The sequence below is a fragment of the Carcharodon carcharias genome, chromosome 11 (assembly GCF_017639515.1).
Source record: "Carcharodon carcharias isolate sCarCar2 chromosome 11, sCarCar2.pri, whole genome shotgun sequence".
Classification (NCBI taxonomy): Eukaryota; Metazoa; Chordata; class Chondrichthyes; order Lamniformes; family Lamnidae; genus Carcharodon; species Carcharodon carcharias.
In genome coordinates this window covers 163622085-163640890 of record NC_054477.1, presented here as the reverse complement: position 1 = coordinate 163640890, position 18806 = coordinate 163622085, and the positions used below count along the sequence as shown (strand labels likewise).

The 18806-nt window shown below is 48.4% G+C and overlaps 1 protein-coding gene across 1 annotated transcript in view; it reads left to right on the top strand.

Moving 5' to 3' along the window:
• The first annotated feature begins 372 nt into the window (after positions 1-372).
• LOC121284041 (collagen alpha-1(IV) chain-like) overlaps positions 373-18806 on the top strand; it is a 208769-nt gene continuing 190335 nt past the window's right edge. The window contains exon 1 of the mRNA XM_041199004.1: positions 373-617. Coding sequence (XP_041054938.1) covers positions 543-617 — 75 coding nt within the window. The 5' untranslated portion in view covers positions 373-542. The remainder of the gene's footprint in view (positions 618-18806) is intronic.

Here is an 18806-nt window from a genome sequence, read left to right as displayed (position 1 = left end):
AGAGCCACTTTTGAAGTGTGGGAAATGTGGCAGCCAATCTGTGCACAGCAAGATTCCATAAATAACTATCTGATAATGAGCAGGTCATCTGTGTTTGTGATGGTGATTGTGGGATAAACCATGACCAGAACACTAATGATTTGGATTTGTCCATCAGGAGCGATCAGAGGAGACACACGAGTATCTGCAATAACATCAATATTGTAAGATTTTTAACAGTGAAGATTTGTAGAAAGTCCTGTGGTGAGTGTTGAAAATGGTATCAGTGTTCAAAGAGTTAACAGCCCCTCATTTTGCAATGTGCTTTGAGCTGCTGGATCGAGAACAGAGTGGGAGGAGTGTAAACTGGGGAAGCAGAGAACAGTCTCCCAGACCCTGGCAATCTGAGCTTGGTCTCACTGAGGAACGGTTCACACTCCATTTTTACTGAGGTAAAGTTACTGGAGGAACCAGAAGAGTTGGAAACTCCAGTGATCTGCTCCATCTGACTGCTGGAGTCACTGCCTCAAATGCAAAGTGCAGACACTGGAAGAGTTTAGCCGATGTATCGCTTGATGTCCTGCTGGGTGACTGCAGCCTTCCTGCTCCTAATTCACACACACAGCTTGGAGGCAGCGGTGAGTGACACTGACTGAAGTTATACTGGGGAATGTGAATGTTACTGGGTGTGTTAGTGAGGAGCTGCCAGGCGACAGGGTCCTGTACTGAGACAGTGATTTTGGGTACTTAATCACCGTCAGGATGGAGTTAAAGATAATCCCTGAGAAGCCGTGTATAGAACACTCAGACACACTCACTTGCTCTCACACTCACACACTCACTCTCTCTCCCTCCCTCACAGACACACACATACTCACAGACACTCTCTCTCCCTCAAAGACACACATATACTCACATACACTCTCACACACACTCTCACACATACACTTTCACTCTCACACACACACCCTCTCTCCCTCCCTCACAGACACACACATACTCACATACACTCTCACACTCACACACACCCTCTCACATACACTCTCACTCTCTCACACACACTCACTCTCTTTCTCTCCCTCGCAGACACACACATACTCACATACACTCTCACACTCACACACACGCTCTCACAGACACTCTCACACACACACACACACTGACTGACTGACTGCCTCCTTAAGACAATGATGGTCCTGATGAGGAATTTACTAATCATAAAGGAAACAGTAAAACAGCCCAGTTCCAGCACTGGGAATCTTAAAAACAAATTACTGAGAGATGGAGAGAGTTCAAACTGTTCGTAGTTGAGTTGCTGTGATTCTGGAGGCTGACCTTCAGTGTGAGGTGGCTGACAGTGAGCTCACAGCGTTGTGTAAGTGGGGGTGTGTATGGGTAACTGGGCGTGGATGTGTGTAGGTTTGGGGGGTGGGGGTGTGGGGAGGGTGTGTGTGGAGGGTGGGGGTTTGTGGGGGTGTGTATGGGGCTGTGGGGGAGTGGGGTATGGGGTGGGGTATGGGGCATGTATGGGGATGTGGAGGGTGTGTATAGGGGTGTGGGGGGTGTGTATGGGGGTGTAGGGGGTCTTGGGGGGGGTGCAGGGGTGTGGGAGGGTGTATATGGGGGTGTATGGGGGTGTGTGTTGGGGGTGTGGGGGCTGTGGGGAGTGGGTGTGTGTGTGGGGGTTATGTGTATGGGAGTGTGGGGGTGTGTGTGGGGCGGGAGAGGTGTGGGGGGGGTGTGGGGAGGTGTGTGTGGTGGGGGTGGGGGGGTGTGTATGGGGGTGTGGGGGATATGGGGAGTGGGTGTGTGTGTGGGGGGTATGTGTATGGGAGTGTGGGGGTGTGTGTGGGGTAGGAGAGGTGTGGGGGGTGTGGGGGGGGTGTGTGTGGTGGGGGTGGGGGGGTGTGTATGGGGTTATGGGGGTGTGGGGGGTGTGTGTATAGGGGGTGTGTATGGGGGTATGGTGTGTGTGTATGGGGGGGTGTTGTATGGGGGTGTTGGGATGTGTGTATGTGGGTGTGGGGAGTGGGGGTGTGTGGGGGGGGTGTGTATAGGGGGTGTGTATGGGGGTATGGTGTTGTGTGTGTATGGGGGGGTGTTGTATGGGGGTGTTGGGGTGTGTGGGTGTGGGGAGTGGGGGTGTGTGGGGGGGGTGTGTATGGGGGTGTGGGGAGTGGGGTGTGTGGGGGGTGTGTGTATGGGGATGTGGGGAGTGGGGGTGTGGGGAGTGGGGGTGTGTGGGGGGGGAGTGTGTATGGGGATATGTGTATGGGGGTTTGGGGAGTTGGGATATGGGGAGTGGGGGTGTGGTGGGGGTGTGTATGGGGGTATGGGGAGTGGGGGGGTGTGTATGGGGGTATGGGGATTGGGGGTGTGTGTATGGGGGTGTGTGTATGGGGGGGTGTGTATGGGGGTGTGGGGAGTGGGGGTGTGTGTATGGGGGTGTGTATGGGGGTATGGGGAGTGGGGGTGTGTGTATGGGGGTATGGGGATTGGGGGTGTGTGTATGGGGGTGTGTGTATGGGGGGGTGTGTATGGGGGTGTGGGGAGTGGGGGTGTGTGTATGGGGGTGTGTATGGGGGTGTGTATGGGGGTGTGGGGAGTGGGGGGGGTGTGGGGAGTGGGGGTGTGTGTATGGGTGTGTGTATGGGGGAGTGGGGTGTGTATGGGTGTGTGGGGTGTGGGAGTGGGGTGTGTGTATGGGTGTGTGTATGGGGGTGTGGGGAGTGGGGGGGGGTGTGGGGAGTGGGGGTGTGTGTATGGGGGTGTGGAGGTGTGTATGGGGGTGTGGGGGTGTGTATTGGCGTGTGTATGGGGGTGTGGGGCTGTGGTGAGTGTGTGTATGGGTGTATGGGGAATGGGCGTGTGGTAGGGGTGTGTGTATGGGGGTGTGGGGAGTGGGGGTGTGTGTATGGGGGTGTGGGGAGTGGGGGTGTGTATGGGGGTGTGTATGGGGGTGTGTATGGGTGTGTGTATGGGGGTGTGTATGGGGGTGTGGGGAGTGGGGGTGTGTATGGGTGTGTGTATGGGGGTGTGTATGGGGGTGTGTATGGGGGAGTGGGCTGTGGTGAGTGTGTGTATGGGTGTATGGGGAATGGGCGTGTGGTAGGGGTGTGTGTATGGGGGTGTGGGGAGTGGGGGTGTGTGTATGGGGGTGTGTGTATGGGGGGGTGTGTATGGGGGGGTGTGTATGGGTGTGTGTATGGGGGTGTGGGGAGTGGGGGTGTGTATGGGTGTGTGTATGGGGGTGTGGGGGTGTGTATGGGTGTGTGTATGGGGGTGTGGGGGTGTGTATGGGGGTGTGTATGGGTGTATGGGGAATGGGCGTGTGGTAGGGGTGTGTGTATGGGGGTGTGGGGAGTGGGGGTGTGTATGGGTGTGTGTATGGGGGTGTGGGGGTGTGTATGGGTGTGTGTATGGGGGTGTGGGGTTGTGTATGGGGGTGTGTATGGGTGTATGGGGAATGGGCATGTGGTAGGGGTGTGTGTATGGGGGTGTGGGGAGTGGGGGTGTGTGTATGGGGGTGTGTATGGGGCTGTGGGGAGTGGGGGTGTGTGTATGGGTGTGTGTATGTGGGTGTGTATGGGGGTGTGTATGGGGGTGTGTATGGGGTGTGGTGGGTTTATTGGGGTTTGGGCACTGTGTTGGGCACTACCCTGTGGTACAGGGATTTCCCCTGCTTTGCAGACACTGAGGTTCTGGGTGTGACTGTGAGATATTTACCTGCCTGAGATGGGCAATGTCTCCCTGGTGGAGGAACAGGTAACCATCATACCCGTCCCACACGGGAATGGGATCATCCCGACTGTAGAGAAACAACCCAATGATTGGCTGGTGGGATAAGTCTTGACCCTCTGTAAATGCTGAACAGAGAGAGCTGGGCCTATTGCTGCCCGGGAGATAACAACAAACACTTGTATTTATATAGCATCTTTAATACCATTAATATAGCCCAAGGTGACTTTCTGAGACATTATATAAAAACATTTGTCATAGAAGGAGATAATTGGACATGTGAGATGAAGCATGGCCAAAGGGGTAGGTTTTAAGGAGTGCCTTAAAGGAGGAGAGAGAGCTGGAGCACTTTAGGGAGGGAATTCCAAAACTTAGGACCCCAGGCAGCTGAAGGCACAGCCGCCAATGGTGAAGCGTTGGAAACCGGGGTTGTTCAAGAGGCTGGAATTGGCAGAGTGCAGAGATCTCAGGGGGTTGTGGGGCTGGAGGAGGTTACAAGGATAGGGAGGGGCGAGGTCTTGCACGGTTCCTGGCTGGTGTGTTTGTATTTCTGTGTGGGGTTAAAAAGCTGTGCATGCCAGGTAAATCCAGGGTGGTCAGCCTTGGCTCCTGCACCTGATTCCACTGCCTAATGAGAGGGGCGATGAGGAATTCTTCACCCCACTGCCTGTGGGTTTCTGTCTGGGTTCCTTTGTCTCCCCGAGATGATCAAAGGGTATTGATCCACCCCAACATCACCCCCCCTCCCCTCCCCCTGCCCAGCAACCTCCAACATGAGGGATAAGAGGGAGCCTTTTTGAGGCTCTGCAATTCCCTCCCTAAGCGTCTCTACCTCTCTCTCCTCCCTTAAAACTCACCTTAAAACCCACCTGTTTGACAAAGTTGTTGGTCACCTCAGGTGACTCACTGTCAGCCTGAGTTTGATGACACTCTCCTGGATCACCTTGGGATGTTTTACTACTTTAAAGGCATTATAGAAATGTAAGTTGTTGTTTTTTGTGTCTTAGCATCATAGATGTGTTAGTGTTAGTGCCGGGAGTGTGTGGGTGCCGGGGTGTTAGGTTGTCTCCCAACCACTGATGATCCCACTGTCACAGCACAAACATTCATTATTGAGCCAAGTCTTTGAAAACTTCTCTAAAATAAGTTTCAAACTTTTTATTTAGGTAGGGAAAATACCTATTGCTATGTTTTTGTTAAAGTGGATGTGTTTTTTCACACTTGTGTAATATGTGAGGGCTGAGTCTACCCAGGCTTCATTTTGTCCCAGCTGAATTAAATAGAGTGATCTGCTGGGCCGAATGGCCTGGTTCTGTGCTGTACTATTCCATAGAAATCTATCAGAGTTTGGGTATGGGCTCAGTCTTTGACATTGTAGACCATTCGCTGCCTTTGTACTTTCCACTGTCCCCATCAAGAACCTGGGGATGGGTGAGAGAGAGAGAAAGAGAGAGAAACAGAGAGCAGAAGGAAGACAGAGAGAGAATGTGAGTGACAGAGAGGGGCACAGGGAGAGGGAGTATGAGGCTGAAAAGAGAGAGAGAGAGAGAGGGGTACAGAGGTAGTGTGAGAGTGGACAGACAGAGAGAGAGAGGGCGGGGGGCACAGAGAGAGGAGTGTGAGAGTGGACAATGTTCACTGAAGCTTTGTGGAGTGAGGGACAAGGACAGACAATTCCCAGAAATAATTGGGCTTTGGAGAATTGTTGCCAGAAATCAGTGAGGCCTCAACTGCAGAGAAAAGCTTCAATTCCAGATTAGATATGGGATTCATTTTACAAACTGGCTTTCTAGGTAGACAGAGGTCAGGACTGGCAGCTTGGTAAGGCTGTTGGAATGTCTGGAGAACCTCGCACAGTTCTGGTACCCAGTGGAAAGATTCCGTGTGCTGCTTTGATTCAGTACAACTTACCAGTTAGGTAGAATTTACATGTTTGCTGCCTGGTTAATCTCAGCCAACTAGAGACCACACCAACACCTATAGCCCATTTCTCAAAATGAGAGCCTAACGAGATCATCAAAATAATGAAATGTACACCTCAGACCCTGACGCGTCAGCCGCAGTAACACAACGATTATGGTACCTGCTCAGAGTCTCACTGCACCAAATGAATTCAATAAATTGTTTGTGACTGGCATCAGAAAGGGTAACCAATGAAACTGTCAGGTTGTCATAGATACACCACTGGGTCACTAAAGTCCTCCAGGAATGGAAATCTGCCACCTTACCCTGTCTGGCCGATAGTGACTCCAGTCCCCCACATCAATATGGTTGACCACAGGGTAATCCGGGAAGGTGATAAATTTGACATTCTCACTAACTGTCCACATGCTGGGGCCAAATACAAGGAAGTAGCTTGTTTGGATGGTGCCAGTGTGAGTTCCTTTACAGGGCCAAGGCTTGGCCAGACGTGATGGAGGGTATAGCTGCACTACCCCAGCTCAGTCACCAGGCCAGGCTGCAGCTATGGGGGTCTGTAATCACCTCCCACCCCCTGCTTTGCAGACAGCAATCTGTTTTGCATTGACTTTATAAGCTTCAAAATATGTTGAGCGCCCATCCTGCACCCCCCCCAACCCCCACCACACACACACACACATCCCCCCACAAGGGAGGGAGAACCCAGCAGAGCACACCGCTTCATATTGACAGGACCTTCAAAACACACGTCACCATGTAACAGAGCTCCCCTCAGAGACACATCCAGAACTCTGCTCCTACCAATTCTGTAATCCTTTGTCTTTCTCAATCTTTGTCTCTACTTTCTCCCTCTCTCTGCATCTCTTTGCCATCTCTTTTGGACTCTTTTTTCCTCTCTCTCTCTCTCTCTTTTGGGATGTTAACAGAAGTGGGGATAGTGTGGGAAGATGCAGTTGAGTTGGATTAACCCTGACCTCATTGAATGGTGGATCAGGTTAAAGGGGATGAATGCTCTACTCTTGCTCCTATTTCTTATGTTCTTTCTCTGTATCTCTCGGATTGTTCCTGAGGTTATTTTTCATTTGTGTACTGACCACTTCCAGCTCTACTTCACTACCACCTTTCTCAACTCCTCCCCACTCTAATTTATCAAACTATTTATCCAACATCCAGTACTGGATGAGCAGAAATTTCCTCCAGTTAAATATTGCAACAAATGAAGCCATTGTCTTCAGTCCCACTCCAAGCTCCGTTCCTGATCCACTGACTCCACCCCTCATTGTGTCTGAGGCTAAACCAGACTGCTCGCACCCTTGGTATCATATATGATGAGCTTCTGACCACTTAACCATCACGGAGACCACCCTATTGCCATCTCCATAAGGTCGCCTGACCCTGTCTCACCTCGGCTCATCTGCTGCTGAAGCCTCATCTCTGTCTTTGTTACATCTAGACTCGACTATTCCAACTGACTGCTCTCCCCATTCTACCATCTGTAAACTCGAGTTCATTCAAAACTCTGCTGCCTGTGTCTTACCTCACAGCAAGTCCTGTCCCCCTATCACCCCCTGTGCTCGCTGACCTACATCAGCTCACGGTCAAGCACCGTCTTGACTTTAAAATTCTCACCCTTGTTTTCAAATCCCTCCATGGTCTTGCCCCTCCCTATCTCTCTAACCTCTTCCTGTCTCACAACCCTCCGAGATCCCAGCAATCTTCTAATTCTGGCCTCTTACGCATCCCTGATTTCCATCACTCCATCAGTGGCGGCCGTGCCTTCAGCTGTCTGGGCCCTAAGCTCTAGAATTTCCTCCCTAAACCTCTCCACCTCACCCTCCTCTTTAAAGTCTTTGACCAACTTTCAGTCTCCTGTCCTAATTAGTGCTATGTGGCTCAGTGCCAACTCATAGAATCAGACAATGGTTGAAGCACAAGAGCAGGCCTTCACCCCATCAATCCCCAGCCAGCTCTCTGAAAGGCCAATTTAGCGACTCTCACCCTTTCCCTGCAAGTTGTTTCTCTTCAGATAATTATCCAATTCCCTTTTGAAAGCCTTACTGAACCTACCTCCCCCACACTCTCAGGCCTTGTATTCCAGATCCTAATCACTCACTGCATCAAAACGTTTTCCTCATGTCACCATTGCTTCTTTTGCCAACCATCTTTAAATTAGTGTCCCCAGGTTCCTAACCCTTCCATCAATGGGGACAGTTTCTCCCCATCTACTCTGTCCAGAGCCCTCCTTATTTTGAACGCCTCGATCAAATCTCCTCTCAACCTTCTCTTCTTCAAGGAGAACAGTCCCAGCTTCTCCAATCTGTCTACATAATTGAAGTTTCTCATCCCTGGAACCAATCTCATGAATCTTTTCTAAACTCTCTCTCTCTCTCTCTCTCTCTCTCTCTCAAGGCTTCACATCCTTCTTAAAGTGTGGCACCCAGAATGGGACACAACACTCCAGTTAAGGCTGAACCAGTGTATTATACAAGTTTAACACAACATCCTTGCTTTCGTACTCTACGCCCCTCTCAATAAAGCCCAGGATCCTGTATGCCTTATTAAACACGTTGCTCTACAATCTTCAACAATACTTGCACAAATGTGCCCAAGTCCTTCGGTTCCTGCGCCCACTTTACAAAAGTATTCTTTATTTTATATTGTCCCTCCACATTCTTCCTGCCAAAATATATCATACCAGACTTCTCTGCATTAAATTCCATCTGCCATGTCCCAGTCCACTCCACCAGCTTATCCATGTCCTCTTGAAGTTTATCTCCACCCCCCTCACAATTCATATTACTTCCAAGTTTTTGTGTCATCTGCAAACATTGAAATTGTGCTCTGTATTTCCTGTCTAGGTCATTAATATATACCAGGAAGAGCAGGAGTCCTAACACTGACCCCTGGGAAACCCCACTATATACCTTCCTCCAGTCTTAAAAGGAACTCTTCACCACTACTCTCTGTTTCCTATCACTCAGCCAATCTCGTCTCCATGCTGCCACTATCCCTTTTATTGTATAGGCTTGCCAGCAAAACTGAAGCTTATTATATGGCACTTTATCAAATGGCTTTTGGAAATCTGTGTACGCCACATCAATCACATTACCCCCATCAACCTTCCCTCATCAAATAATTCAATCAAGTGAGTTGAATATGATTTGCCTTTCACAAATCCATGCTGTTGAAGGGTCATGAGGACTGGAAACGTCAACTCTTTTCTTCTCCGCCGATGCTGCCAGACCTGCTGAGTTTTTCCAGGTAATTCTGTTTTTGCTTTCCTTAATTAGTCTCCATTTGTCCAAGTGACTGTTAATTTTATCCTGGATTGTTGTTTCTAAAATCTTTTCTGCTGCTAAGGTTAAACTGGCTAGCCTGAAGTTGCGGGATTTATCCTTACACCCTTGTTGCCTAATAATACTCCGATGAAGCACCTTAGTGCAGTTATAGGTGCCATATAAACACAAATTGTTCTTGTTGTTGTGTGCCATGGCTATCCCCATGCTCCTTTCTTTTACTGACGAGTTGCAATGTTGTCCTTATAATGGTTGTGATAAGGATAGGACGCTGTTAGTAACAGTGATACTGCTGGGGCAAGAGGCAGCTCAGGCTGCTTTAGAGGCAATATTATCAGACACATCAAAAATTAAGCAACTCTGGCGAACATTCCATCTGCTGCTACAGTTCAGCAATGTCCAGATGTTGGCCAGTCATAAGAGGAAACCCAGAGATATAATCTTTAAACAGTGGTACATGCTCCATATGCTCTTACTATAGGATATTTAAAGTTTACAGCACTGAGAGTAGATGGAGGAAAGATGTTTCCAGCTGTGGGAGAGTCCAGAACTAACGACCATCAATATAACAGAGTCACTAATAAATCCAATGGGGAATTCAGGAGAAAATTCTTTACTCAGAGAGTGGTGAGAGTGTGGAACTCACTCCCACAGGGAGTGGTTGAAGTGCGCAGTATAGATACATTAAAAGGGGAAGCTGGATAAACACATGGGGGAGAAAAGAATTGAAGGTTATGCTGATAGGGTGAGAGAGGCTCATGTGGAGCATAAACGCCAGCATGGAACTGAATGGCCTGATTCTGGGCTGTAAAACCTATGGGTGAATTTTCTGTGCCCGCTGGTGTTGGGTGTGCTCGGTGTGAGCGGGCGAGAAGGTCAGAAATCAGCTTCACAACGACGTGCAACCAGTTTGCAATCGCCCGCTCAGCCCGTCGATGTTGACCCAGGTTTCCCACCATCGGATGTTGGGAACCTCACTGTAACACATCCGCATATCATTATACAGCCTGCGCGCCGGACTCATCCCTCCCCCGCTGGATCGTCTGCCCACATTGGTGTGATTGCACAGCCGGTGCGTAACATGTCTCGACAACTGTGACGCGCAGAAGTCGGACTTACTGCCAGGTCCTTGCTCACATCGTGGGACATCTGAGGAGCAGAAGATGCTGGAGCCCGACAGCAATGGGATTCTGGAGGAACGTCCATGACATGCCGGGTGGATTCTCAGGGACGTGGCTCTGCTGTGAAGCAGCTCACAGAAGTTGGAAAGTCACCGTTGAGGCTCACAATGGGTGATGGTCAAGGGGGTGGGAGAGGAAGTCCAGCTGTGTTTGGGAGAGGGAGAGGTGGAAGGGTGGGGTGAAGCTGGGAGTGGGGGGGAATGAAGGTGTCAGAGGGGGAGGTTGGGAGGGGTGGAGGGAGTACAGGGAAGAAAGGGTAACAGGTGAAGATGGCAACTGGGGAGTTAGGCGTAAGGGGGGGTGGGAAGTGTAAGGGAAGGAGTTTGGAGGGGGAAAGGAGAGGGGAGAGGATCCAATAAGAGGAAGGAGTGCAGAGAGGGGAGCGAACTGAGGGTGGGAGTGGAACAAGGGAATGGTGAGACTGGCTGAGAGCAGAGTGAGGCGGTAGGGTGAGGGTTCAATGGTAGCGGTAGAAGGGATGACGAGGGTGGTTGGTGGGGACTCAGAGGCAGATACAGACCCTGGATGCGGGAAGGAGGAGGTCGGGGAGGTGAATGTGGATGGGGGGAGTGGGATTTCCGGGAAGAAAGGGAATGCTCATGTTCACCTGGACATCCCTGAAGGAAAAGGGCTGTGGCTGGTGGGTCAGGGAGGGGAGGTGGAAGGTGATGCTGGGGGGATCAACAATGATGCAGGAAAGGAAATGGGTGAATGGGGGAGGGGAAAATCCGGGGGAGCACATGAAAAACTGAATCCAGACCGTGCTGTCCAAACCAAAATTGAAACAAGGGTCATGGTGGGTGAGATCAGGTGCTCCTTGGGAGTGTGATCAGTGGGTGGGTGGAGATACAGGTCGGCTCAGATACTGAAAGTGAACCCCAGCAGGCAGCATTGAAAATGTCCAGGGCATTGAGGTGAGTGTGATGGGTGAAGGGTCCACATGCGTGGGAGAGGCTTACACGAGGCTCTGAAAGGCCCTGCCGCAGACACACTTCTCCCTCCAGAATCACTCGTTGGCTGGCTGCTCCCTCTGCGGTGACTGAGGATGGAGAGGGTCGCAGGCAAAAGGGACTCAGAGGAGAAGACAGCCTCTGAGTTTCCCGAATGGATGACCCAGGGGTGTCCAGCTGCCGCTCCTCCTCCCTTTGGGTGAGCGAGGGTCCTGGCCTGACTCCTTGAGGGGAAGGAGCACCTGAAGGGATGTTGAGGTACCCGTTTCCCTCTCGCGTTGCCACTGCAGGAGCTCACCCAAGGCTCCCGCAATGGAGTGCAGGTCTGCACACATCTCCACGTTCTGCTGGACCAGGGTCTCCATGGCATCTGCTATCCTCCCCATGGAGACCTCCATTTGGGCACATGTGGGCACCACTTCATCAGAGAGGAGGTGGACGCACTCTTCCGACTCACGTCCCACTTTGTTGAGGGCCTCCAACATCTCTGAGTGATGTTCCTCCGCCTTCTGCTGACTCTCCACAATGAGTTGGAAAGGCTGAATCCAGAGGCTCGCCATCTGACTCGGACCTCACAGACGCCTCTTACCCAGCGGGCCCTCCGAGTGCTAGGGAGCTCGGCTGAACCTGCCTCCTCCTGCTGTGGACACGTGTCTGTGCAGCGACCACCAGATTGTGAACCCGAGCCTGCTCTAGATCTAGGTCTCTGCGCTGGTGCAGGGTGTGGGTAAGCGCTGTGATGGGTCTTCCAGGCTGCTTATTTCCAGCATTTCAATGGAGGAGGTGTCCTATTGGCTGGAGGGGAGGACCTGGATGGAGCTGAGGGACTGGCTGGCTGAGGGTGTCAGTCACTTGGCAGAGCTCCCTGTGAACCAAAGTAGAGATAATGAGTGCATGACAACAGAGTCAAAAGCAGGAGAGAGACACTCGCAGTTGCATTGAGAGAGGGCTGGTGGAGTGCAGGATCCTCACGAGGGTGTTCACCGCTGACCTCACTGTCACTGCAGGCACAGTGCACATCCTCACCAGTCAGCGCAATGGCCACTCCTCACAGTGAGTGAGGGGCTTAATGTGGGCCACTCCACCCCTGGTCTGAGAACTCTCCGTGCTGATGTGAGCCAGCTTCTCCTGCATGGACACAGATGGAGAGAGAGTGAACAGGACACATGGCGCTGCGTGGAATGTTTGTGTGGTGAGCGGAGACAAGGACAGGGTGAGGACACGAGCTCCAGAGGGTATGAGGCTGATGGAGATGTGAGGGTGTGTGTGAGAGGTAGTGGTGTTGTCCCTTGAGGTGTGAGATCCCTGTGGATGTGTGATGGGTTTATGAGTGTGTGAGTTGAGACTGATGAGAAAAGTGAGTCACCCTGGCAGAATGGACCATTCACCTTGTTGTGGCACTGGGTGGCTGTCCTCTTTTGCAGGGCATTGGCACTGACCACTCGCTGCCACTGCCTCCCACACTGGGTTGGTGATGCCACTGCCCATGCTGGTGGCCCAGCGAGGGTACAGAACGTCACGGTGCTCAAGGGATGCGTCACCGAAGCCGGTGGGGGGGGCGGGGGGGGGGGGTGGTGGGGACTGTGGGGGGGCTGCGGAGGATGGGGGAGCAGGGAGCGGGCTGCAATCTTTTTGCCTTTGGGGCCCATCCTGTTTTCTGTGCGGCAGTCCTGGGCTGGAAGCAGTGAGAGGTGTGCACGGCTGCACTGTAAGTGTGATGATGGTGAGGTGGGCGAATGAGAGCCCATCCACCATGGAAATGGTGTGCTTCCCAGGAATGTATAATTAACGAGGGGGATTTGGGACGACACAGCGAGAGAAGCTGCCACTGCGGCTGGTGGGTAAACCTCATTTCTCTCGCCCGCTACCGCACTTAGTGCAAACCGGGTGCAATTCCTGCCCAATGTCCTTCTATCACCGAATGTGTTCAATGGGTGTGACTGTGATTAACAGCAGCACTGGAGGCTAGAGCAATGCAACCATCCCAAGAATTTCCAAAGACTGGATGTTGCTTAAACCCATTTGTATGTAAAATAGATCAGTAACAATTGGGGAGACAAAGCTGTGCAGAGATTGGCTGCTGCAGTCCTACATTACAAGGGCGTATACTTCAAATCTAACTCAATGGCTGTAAAGTTCTTTGGGACACCTTAATATAAATGCAGGTTTTAAAATTCCTTTCTTCTTTATTCATCTGAGAGTCCCTTAACTGCAATTTTAACAGATGCACCAAGCTGCTTTGTATAATCAGATTAACCCGTCTCTTAAAACAATGGGCAGAGACATGCCATACAGATGAATTTATCACTGGCCCTACTGTCCTGTCAAAGATAAGTTTCAGTTGACTAGATCTTGAGATAAAAACAAAAAACTGTGGACGCTGGAAATCCAAAACAAAAACAAAAATACCTGGAAAAACTCAGCAGGTCTGGCAGCATCTGCGGAGAGGGACACAGTTAACGTTTCGAGTCCGTATGACCCTTCAACAGAACTAAGGAAAAATAGAAGAGGGGTGAAATATAAGCTGGTTTAAGGGGGAGGGAGGTGTGGGACAAGTAGAGCTAGATAGAGGGCCAGTGATAGATGGAGATAAGATCTCATAGACAAAAGGACAAAGAGGTGTTGAAGGTGGTGATATTACCTAAGGAATGTGCTAATTAAGGGTAGAAAGCAGGACAAGCAAGGTACAGATAGCCCTAGTGGGGGTGGGGGGAAGGGGTTGAAAAAGGCTAAAAGGTAGAGATAAAACAATGGATGGAAATACATTTAAAAATAATGGAAATAGGTGGGAAAAGAAAAATCTATACAAATTATTGGAAAAAACAAAAAGGAGATCTCAAGTATGAAACAAAAACAGAATTATCTGGAAAAACTCAGCAGGTCTGGCAGCATCAGCGGAGAAGAAAAGAGTTGACGTTTCGAGTCCGTATGACTCTTCAACAGAACTAAGGAAAAATAGAAAAGGGGTGAAATATAAGCTGGTTTAAGGGGGGGGGCGTGGTGGGACAGGTAGAGCTGGATAGAGGGCCAGTGATAGATGGAGAAGTTCTGTCGAAGGGTCATGAGGACTCGAAACGTCAACTCTTTTCTTCTCTGCCAATGCTGCCAGACCTGCTGAGTTTTTCCAGGTAATTCTGTTTTTGTTTTGGATTTCCAGCATCCGCAGTTTTTTTGTTTTTGATCTCAAGTATGAATTTGTTTTGAGATCATGAGGAAGTAACAGAGACACTGATCATGACCTTGTACTCAGGTCAAGGTTTGCAAACACTCAGAGTTTTAATTAAATAGCTGGTGGCACTGAATAGATGTGAGGGGCCTCAAACAACAGACAGTGTGACAGCATTTAAAAAAAAATGTTCATTCTCGGGATGTGGACATTGCTGGCCAGGCACATATTTATTACCATCCCCAATTGAGAATCTCATGGGCCTCCTTCTTGAACAGCTGGTGGCTGGTTTGATGCAACTAAGTCTCTTGCTCAAGCACATTGCTGTGAATCTGGAGTCACCTACAGGCCCAGACTGGGCCACGAAGGCAGATTTCCTTCTCTAGAGGACATTAGTGAAGCAGTTGCGTTTTTACAACAATCGACAGATTCATGGTCACCTTGACAGACCAGTTTTCTACTTCCAGGTTTTTTTTTTAAAGTTAACTTCTCAAATAATCCACGATGGGAATTAACTCAGGTTCTCTGGAGCTTTAGTCCAGTCTCATAATACACCACTGTATACCTACACACTGCATAGATTCTCAACAACCATAACAGCTGTTTCTCAGTACAATAAACACTCATCAAATCCTGTCCAATCAATATCATTTAGTTCTTCTCTTGCTCTCTTAGTGTATAGGAAATGCCCAGGATGCAGTTGAAAAGGTTAAGACCAGTGCAGCTCCAAGGCTTCTGCAGACGTTCGACTGGTTTAACCTGAGGCCTGTGCTTCAGCACTGGGGTAGAAGGGAGCTGTTCTGGTAGGACGAGCTTCACTTGAACTGTGCTGGGACCAGTGCCCTGGCAGATCGAATAGCTGGGGCTGTCGAGAGGGCTTTAAACTAAACAGAGTTGGGGAAGCGTTCTGGAGAGAGGGGATATGTAGGTTTACAAAGCAAAAGGATATGGCAGCATTGCATGGTAACAATTTAGGTAATGATATCCAGAGTGTGACAGGAAGGGACAGAGTGTACAAACATTTAAAAAAACAGCAGCAACTAGGGTCACAGAGGAAAAAATGATAAAAAGGCAAAGTTAATGGCTCTTTATTTAAATGCACGTAGTATTCAGAACAAAATAAATAAATTAATGCCACATATAGAGGTTAATAGGTATGATCTTACAGCCACTATGGAGACATGCTTACAAAGAGATCAAAGGTGGAAACTAAATATTTGACTATTTGAAAGGACAGGCTGGAAGGAAAGGGTGGTGGGGTAGCTTTGTTAGTATGAGATGGAATAAGTACGATAGCAAGAAATGATCTTGGAGGATATAGAATCCATATGGGTAGAGGTAAGAAATAACAAGGGGAAGACGACACTGGTGGGAGCCTATAGGCCCCCTAACAGTAGCTATATTGTAGGACAGAGAATAAATAGGAGATAAGGAGGGCATGTAAAATTAATACATTAATCATGGGTGACTTTAATCTTAATATAGATTGGGAAAATCAAATTAGCAGAGGTAGACATGAGCAATGATTCATAGTGTATTCAGGGCAGCTTCCTAGAACAATATGTTGTGGATTCAACCAGGGTTCAGGCTATTTCGGATTTGGTAATGTGTAATGAGACAGGTTTAATAAATGATCTCAGAGTAAAGGATCCCCTAAGAAACAGTGACCATAATATGGTAGAATTTAGCATTCAGTTTGAGAGTGAGATACTTGGGTCAGAAACAACAGTGCTAAACTTAAATAAGGGCAGCTATAAAGGAATGAGGGCAGAGTTGGCTGCAGTGGACTGGGAAAGCAGAGATAAAAACAAAAAAACTGCGGATGCTGGAAATCCAAAACAAAAACAGAATTACCTGGAAAAACTCAGCAGGTCTGGCAGCATCGGCAGAGAAGAAAAGAGTTGACGTTTTGAGTCCTCATGACCCTTCGACAGAACTTGAGGGACTCACTCAAGTTCTGTCGAAGGGTCACGAGGACCCGAAACGTCAATTCTTTTCTTCTCCGCCGATGCTGCCAGACCTGCTGAGTTTTTCCAGGTAATTCTGTTTTTGACTGGGAAAGCAGTTTAGCAGAAAAGACAAGTTGATGAACAATGGCAGATGTTTAAGAAAATAGTTCATGACTCTCAACAAAGGTATATCCCAGCGAGGAAGAAGGATTCAAGGAAGGGGATAAACCAACCATGGTTAACCAAATAAGTTGAGGATAGTATCAAATTGAAAGAAAAAACATACAATGTAGCAAAGGTTAGTGGTAAGCCAGAGGATTGGGAAAGTTTTAAAAACTAACAAAAGATGACCAAAAAATAATAGATGGAGAAAATAAACTTTGAGGGTAAACTAGCAAATAATATAAAAATAGACAGTAAGAGCTTATTTAAATATATAAAAAGGAAGAGAGAGACCAAAGCGAACGTAGGCCCCTTAGAGAATGAGGCTGGCGAAATAATAACAGGGAACCAGGAAATGGCAGAGGAGTTGAATAAGTACTTTGCATCAGTCTTCACAGTAGAAGACGCTAACAGCATTCCAAAAATGCTAAATAATCAAGGGGCAAAAGTGGGGGAGGAAATAAATACAATAACTATCAGAAAAAGTACTAGGGAAACTAATGGGGCTAAAGGCCGATAGGTTCCCTGGACCTGATGGGGTTGCATCCTAGGATATTAAAGGAAGTAGCTACAGAGATAGTGGATGCACTGGTAGTAATCTTCCAAGAATCATTAGATTCTGGAAAAGTCCCAGAGGATTGGAGAACGGCCAATGTAACACCCTTATTCAAAAAGGGAGGGAGACAAAAAACAGGTAACTATAGGCCAGTTAGCTTAACATCTGTCATTGGGAAAATGTTGGAGTCTATTATAAAGAATGTAATAGCAGAGCATTCAGAAATACATAATATAATCAAACAGAGTCAGCATGGCTTCATGAAGGGGAAATCATGCCTGACAAATTTATTAGAATTCTTTGAGGAGGCAACAAGTAGGATAGATAAAGGGGAACCAGTAGATGTAATACATTTGGAATTCCAAAAGGCGTTCGATAAGGTACCTCACATAAGACTACTTAATAAGATATAAACTTATGGTGTTGGGGGTAGTATATTAGCATGGGATGGAGGATTGGCTAACTAATAGGCGACAGAGAGTTGGGATAAGGGGGGTATTTTTGGGATGGCAACCTGTAACTAGTGCAGTGCCACAGGGATCAGCGCTGGGGCCACAATTATTTACAATATATATTAATGACTTGAAGGAGGGAAGTGAATGTACTATCGCCAAGTTTGTGGATGATACAAAAATAGGTGGGAAGGCAAGTGGTGAGTCTACAGAGGGATATAGACAGGTTAAGTGAGTGGGCAAAAATGTGACAGATGGAGTATAATGTGGGAAAATGTGAAGTTATGCACTTTGGCAGGAAGAATAGAGGAGCTGAATATTATTTAAATGGGGAAAGACTGCAGAAAGCTGCAGCACAGAGGGATTTGGGAGTCCTTGTGCATGAATCACAAAAAGCTAACATACAAGTTCAACAGGTAATAGGGAAGGCAAATGGAATGTTGGCCTTCATTTCAAAGGGAATGGAGTATAGAAATAGGTCAGGCTTGCTAAAACTATACAAGGCACTAGTTAGACCTCACCTAGAATACTGTGAACAGTTTTTGTCCCCTTATCTAAGGAAAGATGTACTGGCATTGGAGGCAGTCCAGAGAATGTTCACTCAGTTGATCCCAGATATGGAGGGATTTTCTTATGAGGAGAGGTTGAGTAGGTTGGGCCTGTACTCATTGGAGTTTAGAAGAACGAGAGGCGACCTTATTGAAACATATAAGATTCTTAGGAGGCTTGACAGGGTAGATGCTGAGAGATTGTTTCTCTATGTGGGAGAGTCTAGGACCAGAGAGCATAATTTCAGGAGTAAGGGGTCACCAATTTAAAACAAAGATGAGGAAGAATTTCTTCTTTCAGAGGGTAATGAATCTGTGGAATTCTTTACTGCAGAGGGCTGTAGAGGCTGGGTCGTTAGTATATTCAAGGCTGAGATAGATTTTTAATCAGTAAGGGAATCAAGGGTTATGGGGACAAGGCAGGAAAGTGGAATTGAGGATTATCAGATCAGCCATGATCTCATTAAATGGCAGAGCAGACTCGATGGGCTGAATGGCCTACTTCTGCTCCTACATCTTATGGTCTTATAGTTTAATCTGAGGCCTCCACTGCAGTTTAGTACAAGAATCACAGGGAAACCTTTCCCTGCAACAGTTTCCCATTGAAGAACAAAGGAACACATGGTGGTATGAAACCAATCGTCTCTTTAGATGGTTAAACCCACTAATTCCTCAACAGATTTATTTTCGAAATATGGAATGAAGGTAATCAGGCCAATTCTCCTGAGCCTTGTCCACAGGGAATGTGTACCAGGAAATGGTAGATGATTTTCCATTTATTAATTTGAATGGCCTGAGATATTTGGTGTCAGGACAAGATGTCTTGATACGTGCTGCTGACATGGATACTTCACATCTTGAACATTCTATCAAAGTATTCATCCTATTACTTTGGGAGTCCCAAGGGGT